At 40.5% G+C, this 16,156-nt stretch overlaps 2 protein-coding genes across 2 annotated transcripts; both read left to right on the top strand.

Annotated features, from left to right (window-relative positions):
• The first annotated feature begins 6,400 nt into the window (after positions 1-6,400).
• On the top strand, positions 6,401-7,558 carry LOC146237555 (trace amine-associated receptor 13c-like). The gene is made up of 2 exons (XM_084685952.1): positions 6,401-6,412; positions 6,569-7,558. Exons 1-2 carry the CDS (start codon positions 6,401-6,403, stop codon positions 7,541-7,543), a joined length of 987 nt encoding a protein of 328 aa, XP_084542078.1. The 3' UTR covers positions 7,544-7,558.
• Positions 7,559-14,204: 6,646 nt separating this feature from the next.
• Positions 14,205-15,362, top strand: LOC146237554 (trace amine-associated receptor 13c-like). The gene is made up of 2 exons (XM_084685951.1): positions 14,205-14,216; positions 14,373-15,362. The coding sequence occupies exons 1-2, from the start codon at positions 14,205-14,207 to the stop codon at positions 15,345-15,347; spliced, it is 987 nt and encodes a 328-aa protein (XP_084542077.1). The 3' UTR covers positions 15,348-15,362.
• The last annotated feature ends 794 nt before the right edge of the window (positions 15,363-16,156 follow it).

Below are 16,156 nucleotides of genomic sequence, written 5' to 3'. Positions count from 1 at the left end.
CCATGCTGCTTGGTTCAATCCAAAGTTAAAGGAAATTAAAGCTAAAGCCAGGACAATAAGGAAAAAATAAATATGATATAATGTTAAAATATTTGTTTTACAGCATGAGAGCATTCCAGTACAATCTTACGCTGCATCCCTACCTGTGTGAGTGGTTATATCTGTCCATGTAAGAAAGACTGCACTATGTTAATATGCTACACATTTTTATCATTTTTTAAATGCCACATGTTAAGGTTTTTACAAATGTTTCAATATGGCATCGTTTTTCAATGGTGACAAAAATATGTGCTGCATCTGCACAGTAACTACTGAAATGTGCAAGTGTTGATGAATAAAAGAGCTCTCTTGTCTTCGTGCAGTGTGTGCTTTTACATTTTCTAGAAGTTTGAAGTTTATAACATGTCCCTGTCAGAAACTACTACAGTAAGTTCTAGTCATTGGTCTAAGAGGGTAAACAAAGATAGTTTATCCTTATTTATATTTAAATATTTTAATGGGCATTCTAGCAGCAGTAATTCAAAATTGTATTCAAAATCCTACCAAACAAAAAGGTAACCGCTGTTTGAGGGTGAAACGTCATGACAAAGTCAGAATTGAAGGGACGAACAAAGCACTGCCGGTCAATCAATATGCCCAGAGTGCAGGAAGAAGTCGTCATCTGCTGGTCAAAAGATGGCACTACAATTAACCAAAAATTACAGGTACCTGTAAACAACATGATTGTTTCTATAATGTGTCTGGTTTCAATACTGGGGTGTATGAATGACACAGCCAGTCTTGCTATGATCTCATACATAACCGTCCTATCTGTTTACACAGCAGTTGTTGACTCATGAAGCACAATGATTCTCCTTAACGTGTACACATGGATTGCCATTAAAACAGCAAGTCTTAGGTTTGCTTAATTGATGATACTTGACAGACCATCAGAAGAGGGATGTTTTATCTTTATATCAGATCACGTCAATTAGGCCTTGCTGCTGGTCATGTCGTGCAAGGATAACAGTACATGTTTTATGAACATGTACGATAAAAAATGAATACATAATTAATAGTTTTTTTATCAATAAAAAAAGAATAAATAATTGTTTGTTTATCATTCATACCTCTTTAATAGGTTATTAAAACATTAGTCAGCTACAAATTTATATGTATGGTTAACATATTCGAGAAAATGTGTCCAAACATTTGACTGGTACTGTTTGTATGTTATTCACTGGTTCATTCATTTCTTAACTATTATTTAATTTACACTATTTTAATGAAACTACTTGAGCTTTAAGTGATTTTTAGTTAAGACTTTTGCTTGACCAAATCTAAAGCGAGAACTGTAAAAGCGTAGTTAAGTGCGTCCACCTAATCGGTTAATAAACTACCATAAAACAATTTTTATTGGTTTTAGAATCGTCTGTCTCACGTCAGGTACAGCAATGAGGGACTGTAAGCTTAACCTGTGTCCTCAACAACACGACAAGAAAACATAACATTCGCCAACAGACAACAGTAATCCCCACATATGGCAGATTTGTATTCAATATAGTCTGATTTCATAATAATATAATTGTAATCCATTATTAATACTAGCCAAATAAGAGGAATCATGTTGATATCCCATACAATACCTTCAAGTTAAGATTGATTGCAGTGCTGCCTTATAGCCAACAGATGGAGACATCATCCTTTCTATACTTTGATGTCATCTTGATAGACTGTCAAGAGCTCGACTTTTCCATATAAACATTCAACAACACACAAACACACCCTCTCCCTCCCTCCCTCCCTCCCTCCCTCCCTCCCTCCCTCCCTCCCTCCCTCCCTCCCTCCCTCCCTCCCTCCCTCCCTCCCTCCCTCCCTCCCTCCCTCCCTCCCTCCCTCCCTCCCTCCCTCCTCTCTCTCTCTCTCTCTCTCTCTCTCTCTCTGTGAGAAACGTAAATATCATACCCAGCAGTTTCTCCATCAGCTATCTGTTGTTGCTGCCAGACAGTAGAACCATGTCCCTGTACCCATGTTAAGAGGCAATTGAAACATCTCCACCAATAAGAGGGTATAGAGCTGGCATATAGGGTGATAAAAATATTTGTCCCCACCAGTGGTCACAGCAAATCTAGGGGCCAGAGATTGGTTGTCTGAACACAGTATTTGCATCTAATAGGCTTCTTTACGTCACACCACCACAACAAGATTTTGCCCAATGTTTTGTCTCTTGTGTTCTAGAACAATCCATAGGAAATTGTATCTCTTGTGACGACTAAAACTGTTGATTATTCAACAACACTTTGATAGATTAGTTTAGCAACTACATCTCTCTGGCGTCGCTTAGTCATCCTGCAGTCATGAAAACCAGTCAGCCAGTCAGTTGTGGGCTATCACTTAACACCCAACTTCACTACGCTAACCGGCCAACCATGTGTTTACCCCCAAAAAAACGCAACATTTTAAAATAAAAAATCCTGATTGTTGATTGTCAAACCAACATATTTGGCCTGTGTGTAAGAGCGAGATAGACAATCTGGCATATAGCCCCCAATCAAGCAGAAGAGAAATTTGTGAAGATTGACGACACAAAGTTAATCATCGAAGATGAAAAGTAGCTTAGTCCTAAATGGAGTTGTATGCCCCATAGCACATATTTTACAAAGACTACGGCAACAAAAGCCAAACGTTGCCACGTTATGTTGGGAATGGGATGCCGTTGCGACGGTTATTGTTGGAGCAACAAGTTGCCTAAATTATTTAGTAAATAGCCTGTAGCCTATGCCATGTTTATGTACATGTCAGCTTTACATGTAGAAAAGAAAATCTCAGAGAAGGTGAAAGGCTTGGTGACCGGCGTGGAGAAATGCGCGTCTAGTGTGAACAGCATCGCACCATTCGTAGTATATTGTGGCGCTCCAGGGCGCTTCGCGGCAAGTGTGTCCCAGGCGTTAGCTAGATTGAATCTATGGCTCTGGATTGATTGCAATGTCTGAACATCAGTTTCCACGCCTACTGGCCTCCTCTCATTATCATATTGGGAACAATGAATGAATGAATGAATAAATAAATGAATAAATAAATGAATAAATAAATGAATAAATAAATGAACATATAAATGAATGAATGAATGAATGAATAAATAAATACATAAATCAATACATAAATGAATACAAAATAAATAAATACATAAATGTAAAATATATGTAACTATTGATTGATAATTGTGCATTAATTAATATATATATTCGTTTATTTCTGTCTAAATGCATGGATGTGGACATTTATTTATTCATTCATTCATTTGTAAATATGGCAGGTTTGGTCCTCCATAATACACATGCAGTAGTTTGATGTGAATTATATTATGTCAATGTCAGCTTTACAGTAAAATAAGCACAGTAAAAACAATAAAAGCAGTAGGCTAATTGTTTTTACTATTAAAAATATTATCATTACAATAGAAAATGTGTTATGAGTCGCTGAAATAAACATTTCACAATACCTGACAAGAAATGTGCCGAACAAATACGGATATTGTCCAGATTCTTCGCACGTAGATCTTGGTTGAGCTTTGCCAACCAAGCGCCTCCTTTACTCGGATAATCACTGGCATTCCTCTCCCTGGTTTGAATAACTTGTGGAAGTCGATAATGTGTTTTTCTCGATCTGCCCTATTGGTACAAAGTGAAACACGGCAATAATTCACCATTTTCCTTGACGACGTTCGTGATATACTTCAGTGCCAGTGCTTTCTTGTGATGCGGAGTGCCTCCAAGATGGCGACTTCCGGTCCGATGAAGCATTGTGAAAACCCTCTATATTCCATCTGCACCCCTGGGTTATAGCCTTTCAGCTGGCTGATTAGCTAGCTAGTCTAGCTCTAACTTTAATGGGTAAAAAAGCAGACATCCTCTCGGAAGGTCCGGGAGTCTCCCGCATTTCAATAGTAATAGCTCCCTGACGCCCGCAAATGCTATACAATCTCCCGGAAATCGGGGATTTTGTATTTCGAGAGAGCAACAAACAGACTGCGAAATGGTCATTTATGTTAGAGATAGGTGCGGGGGTACGTGCTGGTTGAGGGGGTACTTCATGCGTCCAGATAGCGTCCCGGGGTGGGGGGGGAGGAGACCTCCCGGAAATGAGTTTATGCTACTTGGAATGTCTGAAAAAGCTTTGTCAGAGCCTGTTTAAGGATGCTACAGATAAATCTATATGAGACATTCTCTGGCATTGTTAAGTTTGTATGAGTGAGGAGGTCAGTCAGCTCCACGTAGTTTGCCTTTACCATTCAAATGCTAAATTATTCTCTGTTAGCTTTCACCCTTTTCAAATTGATGCATTATGCTGAGCTCAGGGGATAGCGGAAAGTTAACATTCGAAGATTGAAGTTCGCCGTCATGAATCGGTACAGAATCCCGGATATGGTGCAGCCAGGCATTTTCTACGGAAGATCTGATCGATACTTCGAGTGGACTCCTCTTAAAAAGGTGGCATTGCATGTGTTGTCCAAATTAAATAAAATGTTTCTCTGAAAAAAGTATTTGTTGAGTGAATAATGATTAGTGAATGTATCTTATGTTATGACTTTAGTTGAGGAGGCACATTTCAATTAACAAATGACTAGGTACGGTCTCAATCCATGGATGCCGCCATTGTGATAATGAACACATGAATTAAGGTATTAGGCTACCATTAGTTTACCCTATTAATTAAATCTGGAATCATGTATCAATTCGTATTGACATTAACTGATAGGTGAGTTAACTACTTTAGTTAATCGTGCAAACTAATACTGTTAGTTAACTGTGTGAACTAAAACCCTGAGTAAATCATGTGTGACTCCCTATTACCAAATGATGTGTTCATGATCAGTGCATCATTAATTACTTTCTTAGTTATGTATTAACTGATGATGATTCATGCATTAGTTAATGCATTAATGAACGCTAATTATTGCACCCTAATTGTAAAGTGTTACCAGAAAAAAAGTACAGAATTAAGAATCCAAACCACTGCAAAAGCACAGAACAAACAAGGCACAGGTGAAAACTATATGTCATAATGAGAACAGATTACTGTAACAGAACTAAAACCAAGAAAACACAGCTAGGGCCTCTGGTGGCCAACAAAGGGTCACAACCCTGACAGTAGGTGTGAGCACCTATAGCTACAGAGGTTACTTCGCTGGTGTAGGTTTGAGCACCTAGCTACAGAGGTCAACTCGCTGGCGTAGGTTTGAGCACCTAGCTACGGAGGTTACCTCGCTGGTGTAGGTTTGAGCACCTAGCTACAGAGGTCAACTCGCTGGCGTAGGTGTGAGCACCTATAGCTACAGAGGTTACCTCGCTGGTGTAGGTTTGAGCACCTAGCTACAGAGGTCAACTCGCTGGCGTAGGTGTGAGCACCTAGCTACAGAGGTTGCCACAATTTAAATACTAACCAACAAGAGCAACACGTCTCAATAAGAGTCATTGTGATCCTGGAGGAAACTAGCATCAGGTCCAGCAAATCATTCCTAAGTACCGTTGTACTCCCGGAAAAAGTGCGTCTTAAGCCTTTTCTTGAAGGAGGGAAGACAATCAGTGTCTCTGATGGAGGTGGGGAGTTGATTTCACCATTGCGGGGCCAGACAGAAGAAGAGCTTGTGTTGGGACCGGGCGCTCTTGAGCGGTGGAACCACCAGACGGTGTCAGACAGAGCCCATTGTTGAAAGCGTGCCGCTGACAATGCTGAAACATGCTTTGTTCGATTTTAATGACACTTATTCACCCTCCAAACTAGACTCAAGCCTTCCCTGTCAATTTGGGCGTAGTTGCGATCTGCAAAGTTCAGAGGTCTCGGTGCAAAAGCAATTGGTCTCTCACACAGGTGTTCTGTGTGAGAGCACAGCGCCGATAAGCTATCAAATGAGGAAGCATCACATGCTTGCTAGATATTGAATTACTATATGTTAATTATTTGGGAATACATTATGAATACAACTGTAATAATTCTGTGTGTTTTACAGTACATGTTTTCTAATATAATTGTTACAAACACAATCTACATTATGCATCCTGTAAGAGTTGAAAAGAGAAATTGTGCCTCCAAAGTCAATATATCATATTCTAGTTTAACAGGGTTGCAACAGGCATCATTAGTTAAGAAAAGTTAACTTTTGACGTTTTAAACTAGCACTGCACTTAACAATATGTTTTGCATCATTTGTATTTGTTGTTGTACAAGTGTTCATATTTAGTACTTGACTACAAACACATTTAATTGCTCTTGAGCATGTGAGAGTTTGACCGTCATGGAAACAGACAAACAGACAGAGGTGCTAAATGGCTCCTCTGGTGCCGACTGAGAGATAAAGCTCATTAGTGAAGTTTTCTGACTACTCTGGAAGGTCGGGGGAGAGGAAGAGGAGGTGATGAAGATGGTAATGCAAGTAAGGAGCAAGGACACAAGGAAAAGGGGAGAGAGAGAAAGAGAGAGAGGAAGCTGAAGGACTGATCTTTCAGAGATAAATAGGAGGAGACGCTAGTGGTGAGGTTGGTCAGGGAGGTGGGTGAGCTGATCTCTCTTCCTCTGCCTCCTCATGCAGATCTTGCCAGGAGAGGAGGAGATACAAGATCTTCTGTCCTGCCTGCTCAACACTTCCTGCCAGACGCAGGTTCGCTCCAGGAACGAGTCTGCCCTCGTCTACACTGCCCTCTCCTTTGTGTCTGTGCTGACGGTGCTGCTCAACATGCTGGTCCTCATCTCCATCTCCCACTTCAGGCAGCTCCACACCCCCACCAACGTCCTGATCTTCTCCCTGGCCCTGGCCGACCTCCTGGTGGGAGCACAGATGATTCCTATGGAAATGATCACCAGATCCAACCCCTGCTGGTACCTGGGCAGGCTGATGTGTGCTCTGGTCCCTTATTCTAGTGGTGTCTTTTCAGTTTCCTCGATATGGAACCTGGCTCTCATATCTGTCGACCGCTACATTGCTGTGTGTAAACCACTCCTGTATCCCTCCAGGGTCACGATGAGGAGAATTATTTTATCTAGTGTCCTGAACTGGATTTGTTCTATGATTTACTGTGGGTGGTTAATGATGGATCACTTTGGTAAGAAACTTGCATACGAAAGCTGTACTGGACTGTGTATTCTTACATTTTTACCCTACTCTAGTATTGTCGACCTCTTTGCCTCTTTTTTGTTCCCTTTTAGCATTATAATTGTTCTTTACATGATCATTTTCACTGTTGCAATCTCCCAGGCCAGGAGCATCCAGTCCAACTCAGTGAGCACTGAGTCAGACTTGATGAAGACGAGTAAATCAGAGAGAAAAGCAGCAAAAACTCTCAGTATAGTTATAGTAGTTTATATGCTTTGTTTTGCTCCATACTTCTGTTCACCTTTCTCTGCCGATTGGTTGTCACAGATCGCTATGATTTGGATTGCTCAGATCAACTCCTGTCTCAACCCTCTGATTTATGCTTTCTTTTACCCGTGGTTTAAAAAGTCTGTGAAATACATCATAACCCTGAAGATACTGCAGCCCTTCTCCTCTGAAATCAACCTGATGTAGTGTCTATTTTACATTGTCCACCTTCTCACTGTGTCTCAGAGGGAGTCAGGGTTTAAATAGTTTGATAAATAATTACATGAGAATGACCTGAGTTGCTATTCCTGCTGAATCTGTACAGGGTTACTGTGCTAGTCTGCATCTTGCAGCTTGTTCAGAGAGTGGGGATGTGTGAAGGGTGAGGTATCACTGACTGCCTGCAGGGAGAGCTGTAGCCTTGACCCCATTACCCTGTCAACAGTCTGGCAAAGACAAACCATGCTGCTTGGTTCAATCCAAAGTTAAAGGAAATTAAAGCTAAAGCCAGGACAATAAGGAAAAAATAAATATGATATAATGTTAAAATATTTGTTTTACAGCATGAGAGCATTCCAGTACAATCTTACGCTGCATCCCTACCTGTGTGAGTGGTTATATCTGTCCATGTAAGAAAGACTGCACTATGTTAATATGCTACACATTTTTATCATTTTTTAAATGCCACATGTTAAGGTTTTTACAAATGTTTCAATATGGCATCGTTTTTCAATGGTGACAAAAATATGTGCTGCATCTGCACAGTAACTACTGAAATGTGCAAGTGTTGATGAATAAAAGAGCTCTCTTGTCTTCGTGCAGTGTGTGCTTTTACATTTTCTAGAAGTTTGAAGTTTATAACATGTCCCTGTCAGAAACTACTACAGTAAGTTCTAGTCATTGGTCTAAGAGGGTAAACAAAGATAGTTTATCCTTATTTATATTTAAATATTTTAATGGGCATTCTAGCAGCAGTAATTCAAAATTGTATTCAAAATCCTACCAAACAAAAAGGTAACCGCTGTTTGAGGGTGAAACGTCATGACAAAGTCAGAATTGAAGGGACGAACAAAGCACTGCCGGTCAATCAATATGCCCAGAGTGCAGGAAGAAGTCGTCATCTGCTGGTCAAAAGATGGCACTACAATTAACCAAAAATTACAGGTACCTGTAAACAACATGATTGTTTCTATAATGTGTCTGGTTTCAATACTGGGGTGTATGAATGACACAGCCAGTCTTGCTATGATCTCATACATAACCGTCCTATCTGTTTACACAGCAGTTGTTGACTCATGAAGCACAATGATTCTCCTTAACGTGTACACATGGATTGCCATTAAAACAGCAAGTCTTAGGTTTGCTTAATTGATGATACTTGACAGACCATCAGAAGAGGGATGTTTTATCTTTATATCAGATCACGTCAATTAGGCCTTGCTGCTGGTCATGTCGTGCAAGGATAACAGTACATGTTTTATGAACATGTACGATAAAAAATGAATACATAATTAATAGTTTTTTTATCAATAAAAAAAGAATAAATAATTGTTTGTTTATCATTCATACCTCTTTAATAGGTTATTAAAACATTAGTCAGCTACAAATTTATATGTATGGTTAACATATTCGAGAAAATGTGTCCAAACATTTGACTGGTACTGTTTGTATGTTATTCACTGGTTCATTCATTTCTTAACTATTATTTAATTTACACTATTTTAATGAAACTACTTGAGCTTTAAGTGATTTTTAGTTAAGACTTTTGCTTGACCAAATCTAAAGCGAGAACTGTAAAAGCCTAGTTAAGTGCGTCCACCTAATCGGTTAATAAACTACCATAAAACAATTTTTATTGGTTTTAGAATCGTCTGTCTCACGTCAGGTACAGCAATGAGGGACTGTAAGCTTAACCTGTGTCCTCAACAACACGACAAGAAAACATAACATTCGCCAACAGACAACAGTAATCCCCACATATGGCAGATTTGTATTCAATATAGTCTGATTTCATAATAATATAATTGTAATCCATTATTAATACTAGCCAAATAAGAGGAATCATGTTGATATCCCATACAATACCTTCAAGTTAAGATTGATTGCAGTGCTGCCTTATAGCCAACAGATGGAGACATCATCCTTTCTATACTTTGATGTCATCTTGATAGACTGTCAAGAGCTCGACTTTTCCATATAAACATTCAACAACACACAAACACACCCTCTCCCTCCCTCCCTCCCTCCCTCCCTCCCTCCCTCCCTCCCTCCCTCCCTCCCTCCCTCCCTCCCTCCCTCCCTCCCTCCCTCCCTCCCTCCCTCCCTCCCTCCCTCCCTCCCTCCCTCCCTCCCTCCCTCCCTCCCTCCTCTCTCTCTCTCTCTCTCTCTCTCTCTCTCTGTGAGAAACGTAAATATCATACCCAGCAGTTTCTCCATCAGCTATCTGTTGTTGCTGCCAGACAGTAGAACCATGTCCCTGTACCCATGTTAAGAGGCAATTGAAACATCTCCACCAATAAGAGGGTATAGAGCTGGCATATAGGGTGATAAAAATATTTGTCCCCACCAGTGGTCACAGCAAATCTAGGGGCCAGAGATTGGTTGTCTGAACACAGTATTTGCATCTAATAGGCTTCTTTACGTCACACCACCACAACAAGATTTTGCCCAATGTTTTGTCTCTTGTGTTCTAGAACAATCCATAGGAAATTGTATCTCTTGTGACGACTAAAACTGTTGATTATTCAACAACACTTTGATAGATTAGTTTAGCAACTACATCTCTCTGGCGTCGCTTAGTCATCCTGCAGTCATGAAAACCAGTCAGCCAGTCAGTTGTGGGCTATCACTTAACACCCAACTTCACTACGCTAACCGGCCAACCATGTGTTTACCCCCAAAAAAACGCAACATTTTAAAATAAAAAATCCTGATTGTTGATTGTCAAACCAACATATTTGGCCTGTGTGTAAGAGCGAGATAGACAATCTGGCATATAGCCCCCAATCAAGCAGAAGAGAAATTTGTGAAGATTGACGACACAAAGTTAATCATCGAAGATGAAAAGTAGCTTAGTCCTAAATGGAGTTGTATGCCCCATAGCACATATTTTACAAAGACTACGGCAACAAAAGCCAAACGTTGCCACGTTATGTTGGGAATGGGATGCCGTTGCGACGGTTATTGTTGGAGCAACAAGTTGCCTAAATTATTTAGTAAATAGCCTGTAGCCTATGCCATGTTTATGTACATGTCAGCTTTACATGTAGAAAAGAAAATCTCAGAGAAGGTGAAAGGCTTGGTGACCGGCGTGGAGAAATGCGCGTCTAGTGTGAACAGCATCGCACCATTCGTAGTATATTGTGGCGCTCCAGGGCGCTTCGCGGCAAGTGTGTCCCAGGCGTTAGCTAGATTGAATCTATGGCTCTGGATTGATTGCAATGTCTGAACATCAGTTTCCACGCCTACTGGCCTCCTCTCATTATCATATTGGGAACAATGAATGAATGAATGAATAAATAAATGAATAAATAAATGAATAAATAAATGAATAAATAAATGAACATATAAATGAATGAATGAATGAATAAATAAATAAATCAATACATAAATGAATACAAAATAAATAAATACATAAATGTAAAATATATGTAACTATTGATTGATAATTGTGCATTAATGAATATATATATTCGTTTATTTCTGTCTAAATGCATGGATGTGGACATTTATTTATTCATTCATTCATTTGTAAATATGGCAGGTTTGGTCCTCCATAATACACATGCAGTAGTTTGATGTGAATTATATTATGTCAATGTCAGCTTTACAGTAAAATAAGCACAGTAAAAACAATAAAAGCAGTAGGCTAATTGTTTTTACTATAAAAAATATTATCATTACAATAGAAAATGTGTTATGAGTCGCTGAAATAAACATTTCACAATACCTGACAAGAAATGTGCCGAACAAATACGGATATTGTCCAGATTCTTCGCACGTAGATCTTGGTTGAGCTTTGCCAACCAAGCGCCTCCTTTACTCGGATAATCACTGGCATTCCTCTCCCTGGTTTGAATAACTTGTGGAAGTCGATAATGTGTTTTTCTCGATCTGCCCTATTGGTACAAAGTGAAACACGGCAATAATTCACCATTTTCCTTGACGACGTTCGTGATATACTTCAGTGCCAGTGCTTTCTTGTGATGCGGAGTGCCTCCAAGATGGCGACTTCCGGTCCGATGAAGCATTGTGAAAACCCTCTATATTCCATCTGCACCCCTGGGTTATAGCCTTTCAGCTGGCTGATTAGCTAGCTAGTCTAGCTCTAACTTTAATGGGTAAAAAAGCAGACATCCTCTCGGAAGGTCCGGGAGTCTCCCGCATTTCAATAGTAATAGCTCCCTGACGCCCGCAAATGCTATACAATCTCCCGGAAATCGGGGATTTTGTATTTCGAGAGAGCAACAAACAGACTGCGAAATGGTCATTTATGTTAGAGATAGGTGCGGGGGTACGTGCTGGTTGAGGGGGTACTTCATGCGTCCAGATAGCGTCCCGGGGTGGGGGGGGAGGAGACCTCCCGGAAATGAGTTTATGCTACTTGGAATGTCTGAAAAAGCTTTGTCAGAGCCTGTTTAAGGATGCTACAGATAAATCTATATGAGACATTCTCTGGCATTGTTAAGTTTGTATGAGTGAGGAGGTCAGTCAGCTCCACGTAGTTTGCCTTTACCATTCAAATGCTAAATTATTCTCTGTTAGCTTTCACCCTTTTCAAATTGATGCATTATGCTGAGCTCAGGGGATAGCGGAAAGTTAACATTCGAAGATTGAAGTTCGCCGTCATGAATCGGTACAGAATCCCGGATATGGTGCAGCCAGGCATTTTCTACGGAAGATCTGATCGATACTTCGAGTGGACTCCTCTTAAAAAGGTGGCATTGCATGTGTTGTCCAAATTAAATAAAATGTTTCTCTGAAAAAAGTATTTGTTGAGTGAATAATGATTAGTGAATGTATCTTATGTTATGACTTTAGTTGAGGAGGCACATTTCAATTAACAAATGACTAGGTACGGTCTCAATCCATGGATGCCGCCATTGTGATAATGAACACATGAATTAAGGTATTAGGCTACCATTAGTTTACCCTATTAATTAAATCTGGAATCATGTATCAATTCGTATTGACATTAACTGATAGGTGAGTTAACTACTTTAGTTAATCGTGCAAACTAATACTGTTAGTTAACTGTGTGAACTAAAACCCTGAGTAAATCATGTGTGACTCCCTATTACCAAATGATGTGTTCATGATCAGTGCATCATTAATTACTTTCTTAGTTATGTATTAACTGATGATGATTCATGCATTAGTTAATGCATTAATGAACGCTAATTATTGCACCCTAATTGTAAAGTGTTACCAGAAAAAAAGTACAGAATTAAGAATCCAAACCACTGCAAAAGCACAGAACAAACAAGGCACAGGTGAAAACTATATGTCATAATGAGAACAGATTACTGTAACAGAACTAAAACCAAGAAAACACAGCTAGGGCCTCTGGTGGCCAACAAAGGGTCACAACCCTGACAGTAGGTGTGAGCACCTATAGCTACAGAGGTTACTTCGCTGGTGTAGGTTTGAGCACCTAGCTACAGAGGTCAACTCGCTGGCGTAGGTTTGAGCACCTAGCTACGGAGGTTACCTCGCTGGTGTAGGTTTGAGCACCTAGCTACAGAGGTCAACTCGCTGGCGTAGGTGTGAGCACCTATAGCTACAGAGGTTACCTCGCTGGTGTAGGTTTGAGCACCTAGCTACAGAGGTCAACTCGCTGGCGTAGGTGTGAGCACCTAGCTACAGAGGTTGCCACAATTTAAATACTAACCAACAAGAGCAACACGTCTCAATAAGAGTCATTGTGATCCTGGAGGAAACTAGCATCAGGTCCAGCAAATCATTCCTAAGTACCGTTGTACTCCCGGAAAAAGTGCGTCTTAAGCCTTTTCTTGAAGGAGGGAAGACAATCAGTGTCTCTGATGGAGGTGGGGAGTTGATTTCACCATTGCGGGGCCAGACAGAAGAAGAGCTTGTGTTGGGACCGGGCGCTCTTGAGCGGTGGAACCACCAGACGGTGTCAGACAGAGCCCATTGTTGAAAGCGTGCCGCTGACAATGCTGAAACATGCTTTGTTCGATTTTAATGACACTTATTCACCCTCCAAACTAGACTCAAGCCTTCCCTGTCAATTTGGGCGTAGTTGCGATCTGCAAAGTTCAGAGGTCTCGGTGCAAAAGCAATTGGTCTCTCACACAGGTGTTCTGTGTGAGAGCACAGCGCCGATAAGCTATCAAATGAGGAAGCATCACATGCTTGCTAGATATTGAATTACTATATGTTAATTATTTGGGAATACATTATGAATACAACTGTAATAATTCTGTGTGTTTTACAGTACATGTTTTCTAATATAATTGTTACAAACACAATCTACATTATGCATCCTGTAAGAGTTGAAAAGAGAAATTGTGCCTCCAAAGTCAATATATCATATTCTAGTTTAACAGGGTTGCAACAGGCATCATTAGTTAAGAAAAGTTAACTTTTGACGTTTTAAACTAGCACTGCACTTAACAATATGTTTTGCATCATTTGTATTTGTTGTTGTACAAGTGTTCATATTTAGTACTTGACTACAAACACATTTAATTGCTCTTGAGCATGTGAGAGTTTGACCGTCATGGAAACAGACAAACAGACAGAGGTGCTAAATGGCTCCTCTGGTGCCGACTGAGAGATAAAGCTCATTAGTGAAGTTTTCTGACTACTCTGGAAGGTCGGGGGAGAGGAAGAGGAGGTGATGAAGATGGTAATGCAAGTAAGGAGCAAGGACACAAGGAAAAGGGGAGAGAGAGAAAGAGAGAGAGGAAGCTGAAGGACTGATCTTTCAGAGATAAATAGGAGGAGACGCTAGTGGTGAGGTTGGTCAGGGAGGTGGGTGAGCTGATCTCTCTTCCTCTGCCTCCTCATGCAGATCTTGCCAGGAGAGGAGGAGATACAAGATCTTCTGTCCTGCCTGCTCAACACTTCCTGCCAGACGCAGGTTCGCTCCAGGAACGAGTCTGCCCTCGTCTACACTGCCCTCTCCTTTGTGTCTGTGCTGACGGTGCTGCTCAACATGCTGGTCCTCATCTCCATCTCCCACTTCAGGCAGCTCCACACCCCCACCAACGTCCTGATCTTCTCCCTGGCCCTGGCCGACCTCCTGGTGGGAGCACAGATGATTCCTATGGAAATGATCACCAGATCCAACCCCTGCTGGTACCTGGGCAGGCTGATGTGTGCTCTGGTCCCTTATTCTAGTGGTGTCTTTTCAGTTTCCTCGATATGGAACCTGGCTCTCATATCTGTCGACCGCTACATTGCTGTGTGTAAACCACTCCTGTATCCCTCCAGGGTCACGATGAGGAGAATTATTTTATCTAGTGTCCTGAACTGGATTTGTTCTATGATTTACTGTGGGTGGTTAATGATGGATCACTTTGGTAAGAAACTTGCATACGAAAGCTGTACTGGACTGTGTATTCTTACATTTTTACCCTACTCTAGTATTGTCGACCTCTTTGCCTCTTTTTTGTTCCCTTTTAGCATTATAATTGTTCTTTACATGATCATTTTCACTGTTGCAATCTCCCAGGCCAGGAGCATCCAGTCCAACTCAGTGAGCACTGAGTCAGACTTGATGAAGACGAGTAAATCAGAGAGAAAAGCAGCAAAAACTCTCAGTATAGTTATAGTAGTTTATATGCTTTGTTTTGCTCCATACTTCTGTTCACCTTTCTCTGCCGATTGGTTGTCACAGATCGCTATGATTTGGATTGCTCAGATCAACTCCTGTCTCAACCCTCTGATTTATGCTTTCTTTTACCCGTGGTTTAAAAAGTCTGTGAAATACATCATAACCCTGAAGATACTGCAGCCCTTCTCCTCTGAAATCAACCTGATGTAGTGTCTATTTTACATTGTCCACCTTCTCACTGTGTCTCAGAGGGAGTCAGGGTTTAAATAGTTTGATAAATAATTACATGAGAATGACCTGAGTTGCTATTCCTGCTGAATCTGTACAGGGTTACTGTGCTAGTCTGCATCTTGCAGCTTGTTCAGAGAGTGGGGATGTGTGAAGGGTGAGGTATCACTGACTGCCTGCAGGGAGAGCTGTAGCCTTGACCCCATTACCCTGTCAACAGTCTGGCAAAGACAAACCATGCTGCTTGGTTCAATCCAAAGTTAAAGGAAATTAAAGCTAAAGCCAGGACAATAAGGAAAAAATAAATATGATATAATGTTAAAATATTTGTTTTACAGCATGAGAGCATTCCAGTACAATCTTACGCTGCATCCCTACCTGTGTGAGTGGTTATATCTGTCCATGTAAGAAAGACTGCACTATGTTAATATGCTACACATTTTTATCATTTTTTAAATGCCACATGTTAAGGTTTTTACAAATGTTTCAATATGGCATCGTTTTTCAATGGTGACAAAAATATGTGCTGCATCTGCACAGTAACTACTGAAATGTGCAAGTGTTGATGAATAAAAGAGCTCTCTTGTCTTCGTGCAGTGTGTGCTTTTACATTTTCTAGAAGTTTGAAGTTTATAACATGTCCCTGTCAGAAACTACTACAGTAAGTTCTAGTCATTGGTCTAAGAGGGTAAACAAAGATAGTTTATCCTTATTTATATTTAAATATTTTAATGGGCATTCTAGCAGCAGTAATTCAAAATTGTATTCAAAATCCTACCAAACAAAAAGGT

The sequence above is a fragment of the Hypomesus nipponensis genome, chromosome 21 (assembly GCF_054491055.1).
Source record: "Hypomesus nipponensis isolate SF chromosome 21, ASM5449105v1, whole genome shotgun sequence".
Classification (NCBI taxonomy): Eukaryota; Metazoa; Chordata; class Actinopteri; order Osmeriformes; family Osmeridae; genus Hypomesus; species Hypomesus nipponensis.
This window is presented reverse-complemented; position numbering and strand designations above follow the sequence as displayed.